We start from the raw sequence: 20,991 nt of genomic DNA on the forward strand, positions 1-20,991 counted from the left end.
CCCTTGTGGGCGGAGGTAAGCCACCAGGATGAGTAGCACCTTGGTGAAGACCCTCGGGGCGGACGAAAGACCGAATGGCATTGCTTGATATTGGAAATGCTGGGGGCCAAAGGCAAACCGAAGGAACTTTCTGTGGGCTATGCAAATAGGCACATGGAGGTACGCTTCCTTTAGGTTGATAGAAGCCAGGAAGTCTTTTTCCTGAAGGCCTTTCTGTGATGGAGTGGAGAGATTCCATTTTGAACCTGCGATACTTCATGAAATGGTTGATGAACTTGAGGTCGCCCTCCATAACAGATCTCATTTGGGCACGGCAAATAGGAGGGAGTACACCCCTTCCGACCTCTCTATAGTAGGGACTGGCTCTATTGCCGCTGTGTCCAGGAGGAGATGTATGGCTTTCTGCATGCCTGGACGGAGCCTTGGGACAAGGAGGGGGATGAAATCTGTCCGGAGGGGTTGCCCAAAACTCTAGTGCATAGCCATGACAAAAAAGATATCTGATCCAAGCGACCTGTGTCAGACGCAGTCAATGGTTTGCAAACAGCAGTAGTCTGCCTCCGACCGGTATCGTGTCAGTACTGTCTGCGCTGGCGAGACCCTCCACGATATGAGGACGTTGAGGTACCTCTGCGTCCCTGGTACTGTCCAATGCCTGGGTAATATTGCCGGTTCCAGAATCCCCTGGAGGAAGGGAAATCATTCGTTTGGAAATCGTGGCCTCATCCCCCAGGCCGCGCTCCTCGAAAGAGCTGGGATGTGCGATAAGGGGCGAAACGTCTGAAAAGCCTGCGATCAACGTTTCTAACAGTGGCCAAGACAGGCTTCCGAGCATCCTTGGGATCCACTAGCACTGCCTTTAGGGCTTCCTTGCCGAAGAGTAATGAACCCGCAAAGGGAGCCCTTGATAAATTGACCCTAGCTGTAGAGTCCGCCTCCCAGTGACGGAGCCAGACGGTTCGCCGAGCAACTACCTGAGCTGTCATGGCTCTTGCTCCCAGCTGAGTAGCGTCCAAGGTGGCGTCAGCTACAAATGCCGCTGTCTTGCGCAATTTCACCAGTGACGTTCTCAAAAAGACAGGATCGGGATTAGAATCATCTAAAAGGTCATCCAACCACATCAATGCTGCTCTGGAAAAAATGGAAGCTGATGCAGAAGCCCACATAGTAAAGGCGGTAGCCTCGCGATTTTTACGTAGGAGGGATCGAGAAACTAGACTGGAAATTGGCTCGTCTATGCCAGGGACAGTCAGCCGATTCTTAAATTCTGGAGCCAAGGTGTAAAGCTTGTCAGCAAGGGCAGTAAAGCGGCGTGTTTGTAACGGATGAGACCATTCATCCTTGGCCAGTTTAGCGATAGGATCTGGCACAGGGAGGTAGTGTTCCACTGATTTGGGGGATTTCAGGACCCTGGCCCCTTAATAGTGGGAGTGGCAGCAGCAGGTTGTGGAGCTTGGAGACTCAGGGTGTTCAAGACTCTGCGAGCCAGGGGGTGATAATCGGCTGCATCAAACAGGCGATAGGATGCATCCTCCTCTTGTTCCGACTGATCACTCCACTCGTCACCTTCGGCCTGCAGAGAATACGAGGTATCCTCCACACCAGGAACCTCATCAAACCTGCCCCTGGCAATATCAAAAGGATTTGGAGAGCATGATGGATTAGCCTCATTGTCTACATAATGACCCATAGTGTTGGATTGTACGCAAACACTCTGCTGAGGAAGGGCAGTGACCTGTGGCTGTGACTGCGCTTGAGAAAGGAATGATAGCATGTCTTGTAGTTGTGATATGAACTCCTGAGACAGCTGCAGCCCCGGTGTGGGAGATGGTTGTGCCTGTAGAGGCAAAGTTATGGACGGCTCAGTAGGTTGAGAGGATGAACGAGGCCTAGGTGGTAAAATGGGGGGAGGGCTGCTGGCTGTTGGCTGGTCAGGAAACCCTGCAAAGTCCTCCTCAGAAGATGTGGTCAGAGAATGAAAAAGAGTCGTTAACTGTTCCTGGCCCGCATGCTCGGAAACCGGAACAGAGACGTAGCGTGCCCGCTTGGTCGTGCTGTGGCTGGATAAATGCTTAGTTTTAGCAACCGCTTTGGCGTGCTTGTGTTTGGCTGACTTATGAATCAGAGAGGTTTTACAAGATTGTTTAGGCTTGGTCGCCTGAGCTGCCACTGGCTGTTCTGCCATCATATATTTTCAAAGGGGGGTTCAGTGCACGGCTACGGATGAGGCAGAATGTATAGACCCAAAGGCTTTAGCACACGCCCACGGGTGGGGGAGAATGTATAATTCCAAACAGCCTTGGTACATGGCCATGGATGGGGCAGAATGTACAGTTCCAAACAGGCTTGGTACACGGCCACGGATGGGGCAGAATGTACAGCTCCAAACAGCCTCAGTAATCAGCCTCAGTCACCAGTTTGAGTTGAGGAACCTGTGCAGGATTATAGGTTGTTCTACCCTGCAGCACACACACAGTAACTGACAAAAAGGCCTTGAACAGAATCCTTTACTATTGTAACGGCTAAACAGAAAGGGCGGGAAAAGGGGAACGAACAAAATGGCACCCGCTAAAAGAGTGGGAAAAATTAGCCAATCAGAAAAGCGTTGGGATGGGGAAGAAGCAATGGCAGTCACTGAAGAACACCAATGAGCTCAAACAGGGCCGACTGTAAATGCTGCCGCAGCAGAGCAACCTCAATACTCTCTACAGCCTCAGGGCTGAGGAACGCAATTGTGGCTTTAAGGGCCAGCCAGGGAAATCACTGCCGAGGAGGCAGAACAGCCTGCAAGATCCCAACAGCTGCTGGGACACAGTCGCAGCTAGCGGGGGGGGAGCCAACAACAAAGTAAGGCTGCGAAAGGGGAAGGAGCTGCAGCCGCAGGCTCCTGAAGGCAGTCGCGGCGAGATTTAAAATGCCGCAGAACGAGCTGGGGGGGGGAGGCAGAGCAGCCCAACTAAATTAAGGGCCGCTGGAAAGGCAAAAAGCCGCAGCCGCAGGCTCCTGGTGAGGAAAAACTAAGGCGGCAAGTTATAAAGGCACAAAAAAACGGTGGCGCAGAGCAGGAAGCTGCAGCCGCAAGCTCCTGGATTAAAGCTGTGTCCGCCACCTGAGGAAGGGAGAACCGCAGCCGCGGTCTCCCAGTAAGTCGCCGTTCAGCCAGGGACTGAGGGAACAAGGGCAAAGAGCAACCACCCAAAGAAATTCCCCAGGAAAATAAAGAACAAAGACAGAAAAAGAACAATCAGTTCCACACACTCTAAAGTAAAAGACAGAGGGAAGGAAACAAACAGGAATACACACACAAAACCTCCACACTGTCACACAGATACACAAAACTTATCTAGAAGCTACGCTATCTTATACTCCAACTTGCACGGACGAAGGCAAGAATGAACTGGAGAGTGGGAGGGGCCTGATGCCCCTAGTCTTGACTTCAGAACATTCTTGCCTTCAGACAATAGGTGGAGCTATGATACCCGCTTGATGGCAGGACTCCTGTGGAAAAGTCATCCCCATACCTTATTCATAAGCTATACCCAAGTTTTGCATTGTTACAATCTAAGTCACTCAGAACACACTGACATCATTCAGACATGTGTATGAACTGATCACAACAGTTTCATTCTTCCCTTCTGTTGCTGGGGTAAAACAAACCATGATCCTTGGTTTAGCGTTGTACCTGAACCAAGGATTATGGTTTGTTTTGCTCCAAACAAACTCTGATTAGTAAGAAAAGAACACACCTTGGCTACGGATCATGGTTTGTTGAAGCAAAACAAGCCATAACATTGATTCAGGCATAATGCTAAGGCAGGATTGTGGTTTGTTTCTCCCCAGTGCTAGCATGAAGAAATAAAATGGGTGCAAGCAGCTTGTACATGGTAAACCATTAATTATGGTTTATATTATTATTATTATTATTATTATTAATTACATTTCTATACTGCCCCATAGCCGAAGCTTTCTGGGTGGTTTACAACAATTAAAAACATTAAAAACAAATATACAAATATACAAATTTAAAAACACATTTAAAAAAAACAATTTAATGTCTGAATGTACCCACTGAAAAATCCTTCTGGGAGGAGGGGTGAGATATGAATTTAATAAATAAAGAAATAAATAATTTTGTGGAAGCAAAAGATCAATCTCCAAGAGCGGTTACTGATGTTGAGTAATACAATAAACGCTGCATCAATATTGATAAAATTGTTTGCTGCTTAAATTTGTGCAGATGAAATGGAAATAGAAGGTGGAGCAGAAGATGTGGTAAACAAGGACCAAGTCATAACTGATAGCAGCCTTGCTCATGAATCAACGGTTAGGTGTGCCACAGATGGTAAGAGAGCTTTTTTAAATCTGCCACACAATACATGCGCACATGCCATGTATGAAGAATATATTTTCTAAAATCAAAATCCAAAAGTAGAATTAAGAAGTTGCCAGTCATTGATCAATGTTGTTCTTTTGTATAATCATCAAGAAAAGGATAGTTTATGTAAGAGAAGTTTGCAGGCAAGGTTTGAATATGTAAACTACTTCCGAATGTATACTGAGGGTGGGTATTCCATGGAATCAATATAAAGTATTTTTAAGATCTTCAGAAGAAATGCACAATGTCCACACTGTAAAAGTACAACATCATTTCTTTAATAGGCAGTGGAATTAATGGTTGATACTGGACCCTTCTTCCCAAGACTAGGATGCTTCTATGCATCCTGCTCGGTTAAGCAGTAGAATGAGAGGGGTTTATTTTTCATTCCCAGAGGTCAGGAAAGATTGAATAATTTTGGTGTGTGCCAATTTAGAAGTCAGTGGCAATGCAGTAGGACCTAGAGAATTGATTAAATTATGGAAATTCGAATGGAACAACAGTAAACACGTGAAGAAAATGCCAGTCAGAAATGTCTTTTGGGAAAAACTAAGTTAAAGGATCCCAGAGGTATAAATAAATAAAAAACACGATGCTCTCACGTGAACCTATTGCCCAAAGCAAGAGAGATAGATAAATTATCTTATTGCATCTTTCAATATCAGTATATTTAACTAAAAGCTTCAGTGATTTAGAGATTCGTCTATATATATGGTTTAATAGTCCTATATGTCATTTGTATAATAATGATTGGTGATGGTTTTTTAGATTTATATAGCCCTCAGTCAAACATTTCCTGGGTGGCTTACAACAAAATATGAAAAACACAATATATAATAATAATAATAATAATAAATTAAACATTAGAAGCTTCCTTGCATAGGAGCAGCATAACATAATGTTCAGGATGTTTTAAAACACATTTAAAAAGCCTGGGTGCATAAACAGGTCTTCACTTCCTTCCAAAAAGACCATAAAGAAGGGGCCTGGCAAACCTGTGTGAGAAGGCTGTTCTGTAGCCAAGATGCAACTACCAAAAAGGCTCTCTTCTTGATAGTCAGCGACTTCGCTTCTCTTGGTGGAGGCATCCAGAGCAGGACCGCCAAAAAGCATATTAAGGTTCAAGTAGGCATTATGAATCTAAATTATTATGCACTAGATGATAATGATGATGATTTCCATTTATAGACCGCTTACTATCCAAAAGATCTCAAAGTGGTTTACAATAGAATACACAAGGTACAATAAAAAAATATCAAATTAATTTACAAAGCAAAATACATAAACAATATCCATATCCATAAACATATCCATAAACACAGTATAAAAGTCAGAATTCACCAAGGGAAACCCGTAAGCTGCCCTCCCCACTCTATAAAAGTGTCAGAAAACCGAAATTATATTGACCATGGAGGAGGGTGACAAGCAGGTAAAAGGTTATCGTTCCCCTGGTGTGGCTTGCTGCCATTCCTCTTGCCTCTCCTTCCTCGGGGGGGGGAGAGCACCTGCCGGCTGCAAGGCTCCAGGACTCAATCTCGGCAGGCCTGAGTGTTCGTTGTTCTGAAGGCGGAGCATCTCTCCGGGAGGCAGGTTGTGATCAGAGAGCAGGACGGACTTTAGCTGGGGGCTAAAGAGGGTGGCTGTTGTGTTGATGTTGGTGGGGGATTGCATGTGACCCCCACAATAGGGAAAATCAGAGGCCCATTCTGCCTTGTCTGCATAGCTCCAGTGACTGGTCCAGTGGCCAGGAGGACCTACCTCCGAGGGGACCCCCTCCAAATCTTATGATTATGCTTAGATGCTAAATAACATGAGACTTGGGGTGATAAGTTAAGCAGACCAAAGATACTTGCGCATGCACCTCATTATGCAGGAGATTTTCTGATCTTTCAGATGAAGAAAATGGTTGAGGATTATTTAGTTATGCTGAAATTGGTACTGGGTAATAGGTATTCTGGACCTTATCACATCTTGGTGGTGGATAGCTCAATATAAATATCACCTCAGTGTGAAACAACATTAAAAAGGGCAAAATGTTAGGTGTTATTAGGAAACAGATTAAAATAAAAATCCTCAGTACTGTTTATATAAATGTATGGTCAGATAAATTTGGAACAGTGTATACAGTTTTGGTCACCCTACATAAAAAAAGAAATTGTACAGCTGGGAAATGAACAAAAAAGGGAAATCAAAATGATTGAGGGTTTTGTGCATCTTCCCTATGCTGGGAAGCCTAAAGTCTTTTAAACCTTTTAATTTAGAACTCTGGGCCACCTGAATTGATTGACAGTTGAATCAGCACAAACAAGCAGGAGCTACTTCGCCATACTTTAGCTTCACAAGATGTGGAAATGGCTCTAAAAGGAGATTAGAAAAATCTATGGAAGATGGTTCTACTGGTGGCTGTTATCCATGGTTGCTAAATAGAACCCTCATGATTTGATAGTGTGATACAGAATATTAGAATATCTTCAAAATTTGAAGCCTTGGGACTAGCAGTACAAACAACACACACTCTTTTATTTTCTGTGGGTTTGTGTATGTATATGTGCATTACATATTGAATTGAATTCTTCAGTTTTCACAAATTTTCACATTAAAAATGTTTTTCACTAGTGATACTAAAATTTCAGGCATAAATGAAATATTTTCATTTGTTTCAGGCCTGTCATTAAATGAAAAGAATGGTGAACTGGAAACACAGGTTTCTGATGATTTTGGTAAAGGTGAAATGCAAACATCTCCTAGAAAGACTCCTGCATCTGATGTTAATCACACTGATAAAAAGATGGAAATGACAGAAGTTGTTTCAAATATAACGCAGCAAGTATCAGATGACCAAACTGAGGAAATAAAACCATCACGGGAAAGCACTGAGTCGTCAGAAATATCCACAGAGGAATCTCAGCTTCCACCAGTGACACCTGAGGATGGAGCAAAGTTGTCTGAAACCTTCAATTTGGTCAGTAAAGACTGCAGCTCTTGTAGGAAGGAAGAACAATTAGAAACAATAGTGGTGTCAGAAGCTGCAGTCAGAGGTGACACCCCTGAAAATTATGAAACATCATCTCTTCCAGCAAGTGAAAGTTGTGCAACTGACACTTCACCATTCGGAGACAAATCAATAAAGTCACCAGCTGAAACACATTCTTTATTTCCATTATCTGTTGAAATAAACAAGTCTAGTGTGTCTTCCTCACCAGCAGCCTCAATAGAATTTGGCTGTTCACATGACATGATACGTAGTCAGATGTCATCACTAGAATCCTCTGTAACTCTTCCAACAACATACGTATCGCTCACTCCAAAAATTGGAATGGGAAAACCAGCTATTGCCAAAAGGAAGTTTTCTCCTGGAAGACCAAGGTCAAGACAGGTGAGCATGTTTTACTGAAACCTGTTATAAAAGAGTTTTGGTTCATTTTAGAACTTCTTGATCATTTCCCCCTATATTCTTAGTCTTCATATATGCAGTAAATTAAGTCATATATGATTATGGGTGCAATCCTATAGTCATTGGGAGATCTGCCCTTGGAAGCCTCTTGGCTAAGGAAAGCTCTACTGATACTGCAGCTCCACCACTGATAATGCTGTAATTGCGGAGAAGACAAAAAGGAGGCAGTCGAGGGACATGTCAAGTGCTGATCCGGGGAGGCCTTCCATTACCCTGACACACCGCCAAACTAGAGGAGAAAGTATACCAGTGGGAGGGAGAAAAATGCACACACACCACTTTCCACTTGTTTTGCAGGGCTTTGGATCTGGCATTCCTTTGCCTTGGGTTCTCCCTCGCTGCTCCATTTTGAATTACTCTATAAACCCTTTTTGAATTTTAAAATACCAAAATACCATACATTGCTCCTGAAGAACAATAGTGTAGCACTTTAGTACTATAGAAGAAGCTTGGGAACTAAGCGCATGATAATGGCCAAAGTTGTTGTTTTGAGGGCTTTCTGATGTGAAGTAGTTTAGTCATAATGCTATTAGAGTTTTTGAATTAATTGCATATATTTCAAAATGCCATAAAATAGATAAATACTTGTTCATTTGTGGGTAGAATTTCAAAGCATCATCAGATTTCTGTGATGCCCTGAGGTCTTAACACTGGCTCACAGTTTTGGATGAATCAGTGTTTTTTCTATTTTAATATCAAACTGCTGAAGGTATAAATGTGCAGCTTTTCAGGATGTGGATTGTGAACTTGCTTAGGTTCATATTTGTATTGTTAGCCTTTGTGTTAAATGTTTATTTTCTGTTTCATTTGTGAGAATTTTTTGTTCAGTTTCACTTTCCATAACTTGGAAAAAACCTAGGTTTGTTGGAAAATGTATTAACCTTGAACCAAAGCCCTAGTGAAATCTGTTCTGGAAATCTGTTTGGAAATTAATGGAAATTTGCTTAAAGGCTGATTTAAGGCAGCATTTTTGTTCCCACATCTAGGAGTAAGCCCTGTTGAATTCATTGGCATTTACTTCTCAGTAGACATATATAGGATCATGCTATAAAACTGAGGAAGATAATCTACCTAATACTAAAATATACATTTTATTATTGAATTAAAGATTGTTCATTTTTCTGTCTGTCTTATTATTTCAATTCGTTAGTGGAGCATACCTTTCTTTCCTATTCAGAATCTACTTCAGATTGGATGTTTCAAAGAGGAAATAAAAATAGATACTGGAGTGTGGAGAAAATTAATTGCTTACTTTTTTTTCCTCTTGATCAATTTTCTTTTTATTGCTAATTCTATTTACAATACCAAAACATATCATTTCTTACTTTCTGACCCAGTTTGGAGGTAACACTAAGCTAAACTTCCTGGAAAGAAGATTTTGGCCACTTTGCTTCTCTTTTCATTCTGTTGCTGTCATACTCCTGTGAGCAAAGCCATGGTTTGTCTTCATGCTACTTCCCAATTGTGGTTGTGGTTTGTTCTAAGGCTGTACTACTGTCTGTGGTTTGTCTGGGGGAGATAAACCACAAGGAATGGCAAGGCCCTGTAAAGCGGGTTAACTATACCGATCCATAGTTTGTTTGCATCATTGTGTATCAGAGAGCACGTCTGTCGTAACTGAGAAGCATCAAAATAACACTGTAGATGTGGTATTCCTAAAACTCCCCTGTGTCCCATGTTATATTGGATTTTGTTACTAATCCTAGCTTTTTTGCCTATGTGAATAAATTTATTTAGCAATGATTGCCACATGTGTAATCTTTTGTTGGGAATAGCTATAGGGAGAGTGTGAAAGAGAAATGAGAATTTGCGTAAAATAGACATTTTCACTGCCACTATTCGACCCAACCATGACATATTCAGTTTAGCCTACCTCTTGAGTTCCAGACGGATTTGGTGTAGTAAGGGGGTATAATTCTCTGTTCCTAAGCATGTTAGATTTTTTGTTAGATAGGTATTTAAGTTTTTTAGAGCATTCTAAGATGCTCTAAAATGCTAGGTATTTAAGTTTTTAGAGCATTCCTTGAAACCAGACAATCTGCCCCTTTTCTTTTGGTGATATTCCTGGATACATAATCTCAGATTTGAGCATGTTAATTATGAGTCCTGTTACATTACCTTAAGTAGCTACGACCTGCAATATTTCTCCAATTGCTGCTTGTGGGTTTTACAACATCAACACTATGTCATCTGCAAATAAACCGATGACGTGTTGAGATGCATTGATGAACGCACCAACAATATGTGGGTTAGAATTAATAGCAATGAAAAGTGGTACTACGGAGATCATGAACAGGAATGGGGACGGCGGGCATCCCTGCTTCACCCCACGGTGTATTACAAACCTCACTGAATCAATGCCATTAACTCGAACAGTTGCTGTTGATTTATAGAGCTGCATTATGGCTTCTATAAAAGGTTGTCCCATGTGGAGTTTAGACATTAGTGCACGGAGATAATTCCAGTCCAGTCTGTTGAAGGCCTTACATGCGTCTAATGACATGAGAGCTAAAGGGAAGCCTGAAGTTTTACTGTGATTTACTGATAGGCAAAAAACCTTGCGGTTTAAGAACGTACCTATAGCCAAAATATATTTCTATCAAACTTTAAAAAGCAGGGAAATCGGGCAGCTATAGTGAATGCACCAGGGGTGTAGGAGACCTGACCTCCTCTCTGAGATATTGTACTGCCCTACACATTTGCCAAAATGAAAGCACCATTTGGGTTGGTCTTTCACAGTCCAATCCACTTCCTATGTAGCTTGGAAGAATTTGATAACATGTGCCTCTGAGCACATGGTGAGTGATGGCAACACCTGCAATCAGCCCAAATAACAGAAACAAGACATGTGCTGTGCTGATCTTGTTTTAGCAGGAAGGAAGCAACAATATTGAAACAGTTGATATAGTTCAGATAGTCACTGTAAATATGCTTGATTTACTTCGCAATTTTAGTGAAGTTTCCTATAGTAAATCATTCTCTTTTGTGTCTGCTTCTGTGAATATGTGAAGTGCAGCAACACTTTGCAACACTGAACAAAAGCGCCAAAAAGGAGATTGAGGGGTTGGCACTGGGCAGAGGGGAAGCCCGTTTCCTTTCCAAAAGGAAAACATTGTGAACAGTATCATGCTTTTTCAGGGTTTCCCCCTTTTTATTCTACAGCAGGCACATGTAGCCTCCCACCCAAATTTAAACCAAAGCTGTCCCTGGCCACATCCACACCAGACCTTTATTTCACTTTAAACAGTCATGGCTTCGCCCAAAGAATCCTGGGAAGTGTAGAATCATAGAATCATAGAGTTGGAAGGGGCCTTGTAGGCCATCAAGTCCAACCCCCTGCTCACAGCAGGAAATCCACAGCTAGAGCATCTCCCGCAGATAGCTGTCCAGCCTCTGCTTGAAGACATCCAGCGAAGGGGATCCCACCACCTCCCTAGGCAGTCGGTTCCATTGCCGAACCGCCCTTACTGTCAAGAAGTTCCTTCTAATGTCCAATCTGAATCTACGCTCCTGCAACTTAAAACCATTAGACCTAGTCCTACGCTCTGGGGCAGCAGTGAACAAATCTGTACCCTCCTCTATGTGACAGCCCTTCAGGTACTTAAAGAGTGCAATCATGTCGCCCCTCAGCCTTCTCTTCACCAGACTGAACATGCCAAGTTCCTTCAACCTTTCCTCATAAGACTTGTTCTCCATACCAGCTATCATCCTCGTCGCCCTCTTCTGAACCCGCTCTAACTTGTCTATATCTTTCTTAAAATGAGGTGCCCAGAACTGAACGCAGTATTCCAGATGAGGCCTGACTAATGCAGAATATAGTGGGACTATTACTTCTCTCGACCTGGAAACTATAGCTCTGTTTATTCAGCCCAAAACCGCGTTTGCCTTTTTTGCCGCAGCATCACACTGCTGGGTCATGTTCAACTTGCGATCCACTACAATTCCAAGGTCCTTCTCACACGCACTACTGCTAAGCCGGGTATTTCCCATCCTGTACCCGTGCATTTTATTTTTGTGGCCTAAATGCAGAATCCTGCATTTGTCTTTAGTGAATGTCATTTTATTAATTTCAGCCCAATTTTCTAGTCTATCCAGGTCCCTTTGGATTTTATTCCTGTCTTCCATTGTGTTAGCTATCCCTCCCAGTTTCGTATCATCCGCAAACTTCATAAGGCTTCCATCCACCCCATCATATATGTCATTGATAAAAATGTTGAAGAGTATCGGCCCCAGGACAGAACCCTGTGGCACTCCACTCGAAACCTCCTTCCAGTCCGAAGCAGAGCCACTGACGACCACTCTTTGAGTACGGTTTTCCAACCAGTTGTGAATCCACCTGACAGTATTTCCATGTAGTCCGCATTTGACCAGTTTGCTAATCAAAAGGTCGTGGGGGACTTTGTCAAATGCTTTGCTGAAATCTAGATAGATGACATCTACAGCATTTCCACCATCTACTAGGCTAGTGACCCGATCAAAAAAAGAGATGAGATTAGTTTGACAGGATTTTTTCTTGACAAACCCATGCTGGCTCCTACTAATCACAGCATTGTCATCTAGATAGTTGCCAATGGACTCTTTTATTATCCGTTCTAATATCTTTCCTGGTATTGAAGTCAGACTGACCGGCCTGTAATTCCCCGGATCTTCTTTTTTACCCTTTTTAAAGAGCGGGACAACGTTTGCCCGTCTCCAATCCTCCAGCACCTCTCCCGTTCTCCAGGATTTCTCAAAGATGATGGCAAGAGGTTCCGAGAGTACATCCGCAAGTTCCTTCAATACTCTGGGATGCAGTTCATCAGGCCCTGGAGATTTGAACTCATTTAGGTTAACTAGGTATTTCCTATCTCCTTATCAATCTCAAACTGCAATCCCGACCCCTTACTGAGATTGCTACCGATGCAAGGTTGCACACTGTTCCCTTTTTGGGAGAAAACGGAGGCAAAATAGGTGTTGAGCAGTTCTGCCTTTTCCTCGTTATCTGTCAACATTTTGCCCTCCTCATTGAGCAGCAGTCCCACCATTTCCTTGGTCTTTCTCTTGCTTCGAACATATCTGAAAAACCCCTTTTTGTTGTTCCTCGCTTCCCTCGCCAGCCTCAGCTCATTCTGGGTTTTAGCTTTCCTTACGCTATTCCTGCAAGCCCGAGCCGCTCGTCGGTACTCTTCCTTGGTGATGCGTCCTTCCTTCCATTCTTTATACATGTTCTTTTTTATTTTTACCTCCTCCACCAGTCTTCCTTGTAGCCACATTGGCTTTTTCCAATGTCTTCCGTTTTTCTTTCTCTTTGGAATTGTTTGTGATTGCGCTTTTTGTAATACGTTCTTCATGAACTCCCACGCTTCTTGGGCTACTTTTTCCTTTAGTCTATCTAGCCACGGGATCCAACCCATCATTTCCCTGAGCTTGCTAAAATCAGCTTTTCTGAAATCCAAGGTCCATGTTTGACTATATTCTTCTTTGGCTTTCCCCAGAATCACAAATTCCAGCATTATGTGGTCACTTTCCCCCAAGGTACCGACCGCTTTAATTCCCGTGACCAATTCGTCCCTGTTAGTTAAGATCAGGTCCAGGATTGCCAATCCCCTTGTTCCTTCTTCTACTTTTTGAAAGAGGAAATTATCAGCAAGGCCCATCAGGAATTTGTTGGAGGCTTTGTGCTTCGCAGAGTTTGTCTCCCAGCAGATATCCGGGTAGTTGAAGTCCCCCATCACTACTACTTCTTGCCTCCTTGAGATTTCAGAGATTTGTTTGAGAAAGGCCTCGTCTACCACCTCTTCTTGGCCAGGGGGTCTGTAGTAGACACCTATTACCATGTCGGTTTTATTTGTTTCTACTTAGTGAAGGATGCTGAGAGTTCCTAGGAGATGCCCTGTTCCCCTCACAGAGCTTCAGTCAGAGCGGCTGACTGTTAAAACACTCTGGCCACTGGAGCTCTGTTGTGTACAGATTATGCTTCCATCGTATCTGGAGGACATCAGCACCCCAGTTTCCAATATTTCTTAATTGCATAGCATTCCCACCACATATGAGGAAAATACCCTTTGTTTTATTACATGTTTAGCACTCTGATGAAAGCATTCATGATAATCTAACCAGAGTATAATACAATCAATAAACTGTACATACTGGGGTTTTTTTTAAGCTTCTTTCAATGTATGCTCATCATTTTTTGTCCCATATTTACTCACCTGGTTCCGTTTTTCCTCTGGTACAATAAGTTTATTAAACTTCTGCTGGTATTTTTATGCCTTATATACCCAGTCGATCACTGCACTCTGCAGGTGAGGGCCTCCTGCAGATACCATCTTATCAGGAGTTCCGTTCCACACAACATAGGGAGCGGACCTTTAGTGGAGTGGCACCTACCCTTTCCCTCTTAAATATTAGACAGGCACCATCTCTGTTATCTTTTTGGTGCCTACTGAAGACTTTCCTCTTTCAACAAGCCTTTTAAGTAGACACCTTATCCCAGTCTGTATCTGTGTTGGAATTGCTTTTTAATATGTTTTTAACCCTTTTCTTTTTTTAAAAAAATATGTTTTTCAAAGTTTTTTTTAAAAATCTTTTTAAAGATGTTTTATTTTAATGTATTTTAAAGTCTGTTTTTATGGTGTTTTAAAATGTTTTTAGTGCTTTTGTTTGCCGCCCTGGGCTCCTACTGGGAGAAAGGGCGGGATATAAATTAAATAATAAATAAATAAATATTTAATTTGAATAGAATTATTTATATATATATAAATAATATATATATATATATATATATATATATAGCTGACCTTTTTGCTGTTCTGAGAGTAATAATTTCTCAAAACCAGTGAAATCTCTTCCCATGTCTATTCCAATTATCATATTCTGAATTTAAGTTCTAATTTTCAGTATTAGTAAAATAGATTAACTTTTGTTTATATGACAGTATTATCCCATGAATGGTAAGTTTTGAATCTCATGATGTCTGTGTGGTTCCATTTAGAAAGAGCACCCATGGCTTTTGCTTTACAAAAACCACAAGTTGCTTAACTTTAAATTGATACTTAAATACTATAGCATGAAATTGTTGTCATTGGACCCAAAGTTCAAAATCTGCATTTATTTATTTATGTAGCACTGGCTCAGTGTGTCATAATATGCTATGCATCTTTGTTTTAGATATATTCTTGTTAAATATAGGCAGATACCTTCGAGGCAGGAATCTGTTCTTGTACAGTGTATTAATTCCCTGGTCTTTTCATTGAAAAGTCTGAGAACCTCCCACATGAGAATCAATAGAAACTGTAATCTATAAAAAGCACAATTATATATGTAAACAGTTTTGCTTTTGAGAAGTGAGGAAGCAAAAAAAGAACCACTTGAGTGAGCATCATGTAACACTTTAGTTGAAGCGTTCATACCTCAAAATTACCTCATTGTTATCCAGCTGTCAAGAATAAATAATAGGTACAATTCAAATAAAACTGAACATACTTAAAACATAAAATCTGTTTTCTTCCTTAGTAGAAGAGTGCTTAGTGCGGTGATGGGAGGAGTTGTCAGGTTAGCCTGTCATTGGAAGGTATAACACTAATCCTAGGCAAGCCTTTAGGCAGTGGAGGCCACTGCTTGTTAGGACTGATTGGGTAGAAGGGAGGAAGGCCAATGGTATAGGGGGAACCAGAGCAAATGGCCAGCAGAGCCAGTCATAATTCTGCTCTTGTCCCCATTGCTGAGCTCTACAAAGACAGCACTGAGATGGGGGAGGTTGAGGAGGAAGATGAGATGGCTAATAATAGTGCCACCCCCTAGACTGGTTTTAAGTAAAGAGGTAGGCATGTGGGGGCTGTCTGAGGACAGGCTGACTTGGTGGGGTAGTGCCCTATGTGCCCTAATAGACCAGCCTCCACTGCCCTTAGAACAGATAATGCTGTAAATTAAAAAAAATACAACTGTCTAATGCTTTTCAATGCTATTGGCAGGGATGGTATCATTTCAGCATTTGATTTTATTTCTCTGGTTAAAATCAGACAGATACCAGAGTGTAACTTTTTTTCAATGTATTTCTGATCTTTTGATATCCTTTCCATAGTGGACTTCATAAATTATGTGCAAGGCATAGCTATTTTTTGTGTTTCATCTGACACATGACAATTATTTTTCACAATATTCATTATGAATTCGTTTGGGATAAGAATGGTCTTATGGATTTATATTTTTAAATTTTGCCTGTGAGTAACTTTAACTGACTGCAAAAGGTAAGTAATGAGAGTTCTTTCATTAATCTTTAAGGCATTTAGATGGTTTTTTAAAGATACTTGCAGAGGCCTTCATATTTTTTGTTTAGGTAGCCAGCAGAATTTACAAACTCTCTTTTAGAAACAAAGTGGCTATTCTGTAGCTTTCCATAAAAATACAATGTTAGGAAATAATAGCGAGATTCAGGACCACTGGTCTAATTTTCAAAGCCTGTATCATCTATGCAACCTAGCTATTAAAAAGTCAATTCAATGCGTGTCAGTGCCAGGCAGCACTTCCTGCTCTGCCTAAATGATTAGTACTATGAGAACATATCTTCTTACCAACTCTGTTCCCGGGATCCCCAACCTTTTTGGGCCTGTAGGCATATTTGAGATTTAAGAAAGTTCCATGGACATCATCACAAAATGGCTGCCATGGAGTCATGGTCTATCACAGAATGGAAGGATGTGACCCATTGTGAAATGTTAGGAGCCACAGAAGGAATTTTAAGATGTCTCAGGCTCCGCATGTAAACTGTCTGTACTTCTAACGCATTCAGATTTGCCTCATGCATCTTTAGCAAGAAGTCCAATGAGTGCAATGGTGTTTATTCCAGGCAAGGTGGGCTTGCAGCCTAAGACATTTGAGAAGTGCATCTTAATCCAATTTACATTAATATCTTAACACAGATCATAGACAATTCTGATGATTTGCAACAGAACTTGATGTAGAAACATTTTCCAGTTCCATTCACACTGGTCTGTTCTGCTGAACAAAATGTGTTGGGATTTTATTGGGAAAAGATAGAGAAAAAGGAAGGAAGAATGCTCCTTCTCTTTGAAGCTGTATTGCACAGCAATCCTATGCATATTTACTCAGAAGGAAATTCCATTGTGACGAATGGGGCTTACTCCCAGGAAAGTGTGTCTAGGATTGCAGCTTAAAATTTCCTGAGGAAGGGCTTGTGCCCAAAATGGGACAAACATTGAATAATATTTTACATTAAATATGAGGGGTGTTACATAAAATTGGAGCACTCCTTGTTTTTGTGCATGCACAACTTTCCAGGCAAAAGTAGCAGTTAACCCCTCTTCTGCCTGCTGGCTTTTACCATCTCCCTCTACGTCAAAATGCAGAGAGAGAGAGAGAGGAGTGAAACACTAAGCCAAAAAGAGAGTGACCCAAACAAAATCAGACTGGCACACATAATGGATTAATCTGTCAACTATGAGTGTTCCAGTCTTAAATTCTGTGTCCCACTTCTGTATCAGTTTGTAATTAAAAAAAAAACCTCCACAAGAAATTGTGTAGATGTTTGTGTAGTTTTCTCCTAATATAAGCATTTTTGTATACAATTTTGCCTAATATACACATTTTCAAGCAATATAATATGCATTTTTGTGTGTTGTTTTCATGAATATATGCATTTTTATGCACTCTTTTCCCTAAAATACATTTTGAATGCATTTTTCGTTAGAGTACTGCACTGTAAAATTAAAAGATCAAATTTTGAAGACTAGTTGCAGTTCAGTTCATGTGTTCATTCAACACATGTGAATTAGGTTGGTTCACACAGAATGCAAGCTGAACACATTTCTTCCTCATTATCAAGGTCTAATTTGCACCCCTGCTTCTCTCTCTTTCTCTCATGCATGCACACACACTCCATCCATGCTATTTTGAACATGTACAACTGTGCTCTCCCTCAGCTTTTACAGGCATACTTTCCTCCTACAATCTAACACAATCTTTGTACTTCTCCAAAATTCCTTCTGAAAAGCCACCCAGTATACAATAAGTCCTGGTGAAAAGCATAACTACTACTAGCACAGAAACATCTGACCAGCATGCATGCAGAGGTGCAGTGGATGAATGCAACTTAGTTTTTTTTTGTTTTGCTAGTGTTCACGAGTCCTTTGAAAAGTGAGGGTGCAGTTTTTTTAACACTTTATGTTTATTAAAGAAATTTCAATACAATACTTTTAACAGTAATATTGTAATCATAAATACATTGTGATAGCTGAGGAATACTTACATAATAATTATGTCAATACATAAATAGAACAATATATAATATATAATTATTTCATCACTTACATCACCCATTTCATCATCAGTTAATCATTAACTAGAATTAAATAATGCTACATCACTGGGAGAGAAAAAAATAAGAAAAAAACTTACCAGTAAACTTCTGTTCTGTTCTGCTCCAGCCTTAGCTTTTAAATTCCTATCACTAACAAATATGGGTTTATGGAGCCTTGCCTCTTATTATTCCAATATGAAATAAACAAACTCCACTTCTCTATAAAGGTTTTCTTGCCCTCTACTCTCTCTTACCTTGAGTAAATTTGTTCGTTTAACCATGCATGCCATATCCCATATTTTAGTTAGCCAGGAGTCTATAGAAGGAATTAATTGCATTTTTCCAATTCTGGCATATCATTCTGGCTTTAAATTGCCATTTCTATATCTTCCTTTGGTATGATATCCTTAAGATACCCAAATAGTATTACCATGGGATCTCTTGGAAGGTTGTAACCCAGAATATTTTCCATTTCTGACAACAATAAATTCCAGAATGTTTGAATTTTTGTGCACGATCACATAAAATGGAACTTGTTTGCCTCTGGCATTCTGTATTTCGAACAATGATTTGTATTCTCCAGATAAATTTTATTTAGTCTGATTGGTGTCGTATAGCAATGAGTTAATAGTTTATAAAAAAATTCTTTAAGATTCATAAAGAAAGTAAAACTAGAGGTACTTTTCCTAATTCATATCTGTTTATGTTTTGGGATTGTTGTAGACGTATCTTTTTCTCACCTAATTTGATATTTGTGTCCTGGTGGTTCTAAATCAGTTAGAATTCTGCATATTTTACTCAAGATTCCTTTAGATTAATTTTCAGGTGTACATAATAACGCAAGTCTTGTTGAAGTAATGATACATGTGTCTGTAATAATTGGTTAAGTATTTTTCTAACTTGAAGGTATTGAAGAAAGGGTAGTTAAGCATATTCTAGAGTTGGCTTAATCTGATCAAATGTTTTACATATTCCTCCTGTCAACATGTTCTTAATGTCCATTACAGAGGCACAGATTTTGGTAGGCCCACATGGTTACTGCTAAGCAATATCTTGAGTCACACTTTTTTACCACTCACCCTATGTTTACAGAACAAACTCTCTGATATTCTCTCCCTCCCCCCCAGCCAGATCTGCTGTTCCCTCACCTCTTTCAGGATGTGAACTCTTTCATGTTCTGCATGAAACTTTTCGTGTTCTCCTGTTGGCTTTGCTCCAACCAGCAGGTGGAGAAGGCCCAGAGTTTCCATTGGTGGATATCATAGGTCCTCTTCCTTCTGGTTGGTGAGAGGTATGCAAGTGTAGGCTTCCTACTGGGGCATCCTCTCTGGTAGCACAGCTGAATGGAAAACCCATTCTTGCTTGATCAGCCAGAACAAATAAAAGAGGTAGGACACATCTAGAATATCAGCCACTGGAAACTCAGGAGCTTTCTTGCTGCTGAACTGCCACGTCCTCCTGTGTGCTGTCTGTGCTCCACCTCTTTGTCATGGTTTATTAGAGGCATTCAGGAATGGGCTTCCCATTGGACAGTGCAGTTATTATGGCAACAGTAGCATGAGAAAATACATAATGATGATACCTGCACTGTTTTTGGAGCTGCTGCTCTCAAGTGACTCAACACAGGAAAGACAAAGAGGCAGAGAGCAGGATAATTGAGTGGGATGGGCAATGTTGCATAGATGCCAGGGACAGTCTCTGTGGACATATTGCCCATAATTGCTGCATTGGAGATCCAACACTCGAAAGTCAACAATGTGATAAATGTGTTACTCTAATAGGTAGTGATGCCGTAGTGATCTCAAGGAGCAGGACTCAGCCATGGCTGCTCTGCTTGGAAGGCAGGCAGCAATAACAATGAGAGGTACTCAGGGTGACTTGTTGTAGGAACCTAAAAGAGGCTTAGTATTTGAAATGGGCATAGAATTCTATTTTTTATATATAATACACACACATATGAGAGCAAAATACACAACCAACGTAATGAAAATTTCCCCACAATGAATGCTGATGTTATCACTTACTTTTATTGCCTTTTATGTTCAGAGTAGCGGAGAAATCTTACAATTCATATGTAAATATGGCTTACTTTAAGCTATGTTGTTGTAACCATTCTAAGGAAATGGTAGTGTGTTTCAGAGTTCATACCAATAGGTACTTTTTGTTAAGATCATTTACTTAAAACAAAAACGTACCTTGTTTCTCTTGAGTTGTGCTTTCATGAACATAAATCAAAAGCAAGCGTATATCTATTACAACTGTTTCTCTTCCTGCTTTTGAATGAGTCTTCTAGTGATACACTCACTCATACCAATGGCTTCCCTTATTTCCCAGTTCTTGGCAAACCATAATTTGCACACTGTTAATCTTCAAGAGGCTAGCTGCAAGACAAATGTAGAAATATTATTATGTTCAGTACATTTAGGATGAAATTGCTTAGAATTGTATTTTAATATCTTTATTAACTATGAAAGTGGCTTTTTAGTGCTACAGAACATCTTAGTGCTAGAGTGGACTAAAACATTTTTGTCCTATGTGTGTCTGTCTGATAAAATATTGTTGCTCTAAAGGTACCTCAGTATTGGGGACCTTGTTCTCAGCTTAGTAAATCCCTAACTCATTTTATCTCCTCTTCCAGTTATGACAGGGATGGGGAACCTGTTGTTGGAGTTCATCTCCCATCAACCCCAGCCAGCATGTTCAGGGATGATGAAAGCTATATATAGTCCAGCCGCATCTGGAGGGCCACAGGTCCTCTTTGCCTCATATATGAGGAGTACATGCCCCTGTTCCTAAATGTTGTTGTGGAAACTGACAGCATAAGTTTTCTCTATAATTTCCAAGTCATAATTGGTACTTTTTATT

At 40.8% G+C, this 20,991-nt stretch overlaps 1 protein-coding gene across 11 annotated transcripts in view; it reads left to right on the forward strand.

Moving 5' to 3' along the window:
* The window catches only part of KMT2C (lysine methyltransferase 2C), a 283,231-nt gene that overhangs the window by 138,798 nt on the left and 123,442 nt on the right, over window positions 1–20,991 (forward strand). For all 11 annotated transcript variants that reach the window (XM_061587632.1, XM_061587631.1, XM_061587633.1 and 8 more), the window contains exons 12-13: window positions 4,238–4,342; window positions 7,039–7,751. In XM_061587632.1, coding sequence (XP_061443616.1) covers window positions 4,238–4,342; window positions 7,039–7,751 — 818 coding nt within the window. The remainder of the gene's footprint in view (window positions 1–4,237; window positions 4,343–7,038; window positions 7,752–20,991) is intronic.

The sequence above is a fragment of the Rhineura floridana genome, chromosome 10 (genome assembly GCF_030035675.1).
Source record: "Rhineura floridana isolate rRhiFlo1 chromosome 10, rRhiFlo1.hap2, whole genome shotgun sequence".
Classification (NCBI taxonomy): domain Eukaryota; kingdom Metazoa; phylum Chordata; class Lepidosauria; order Squamata; family Rhineuridae; genus Rhineura; species Rhineura floridana.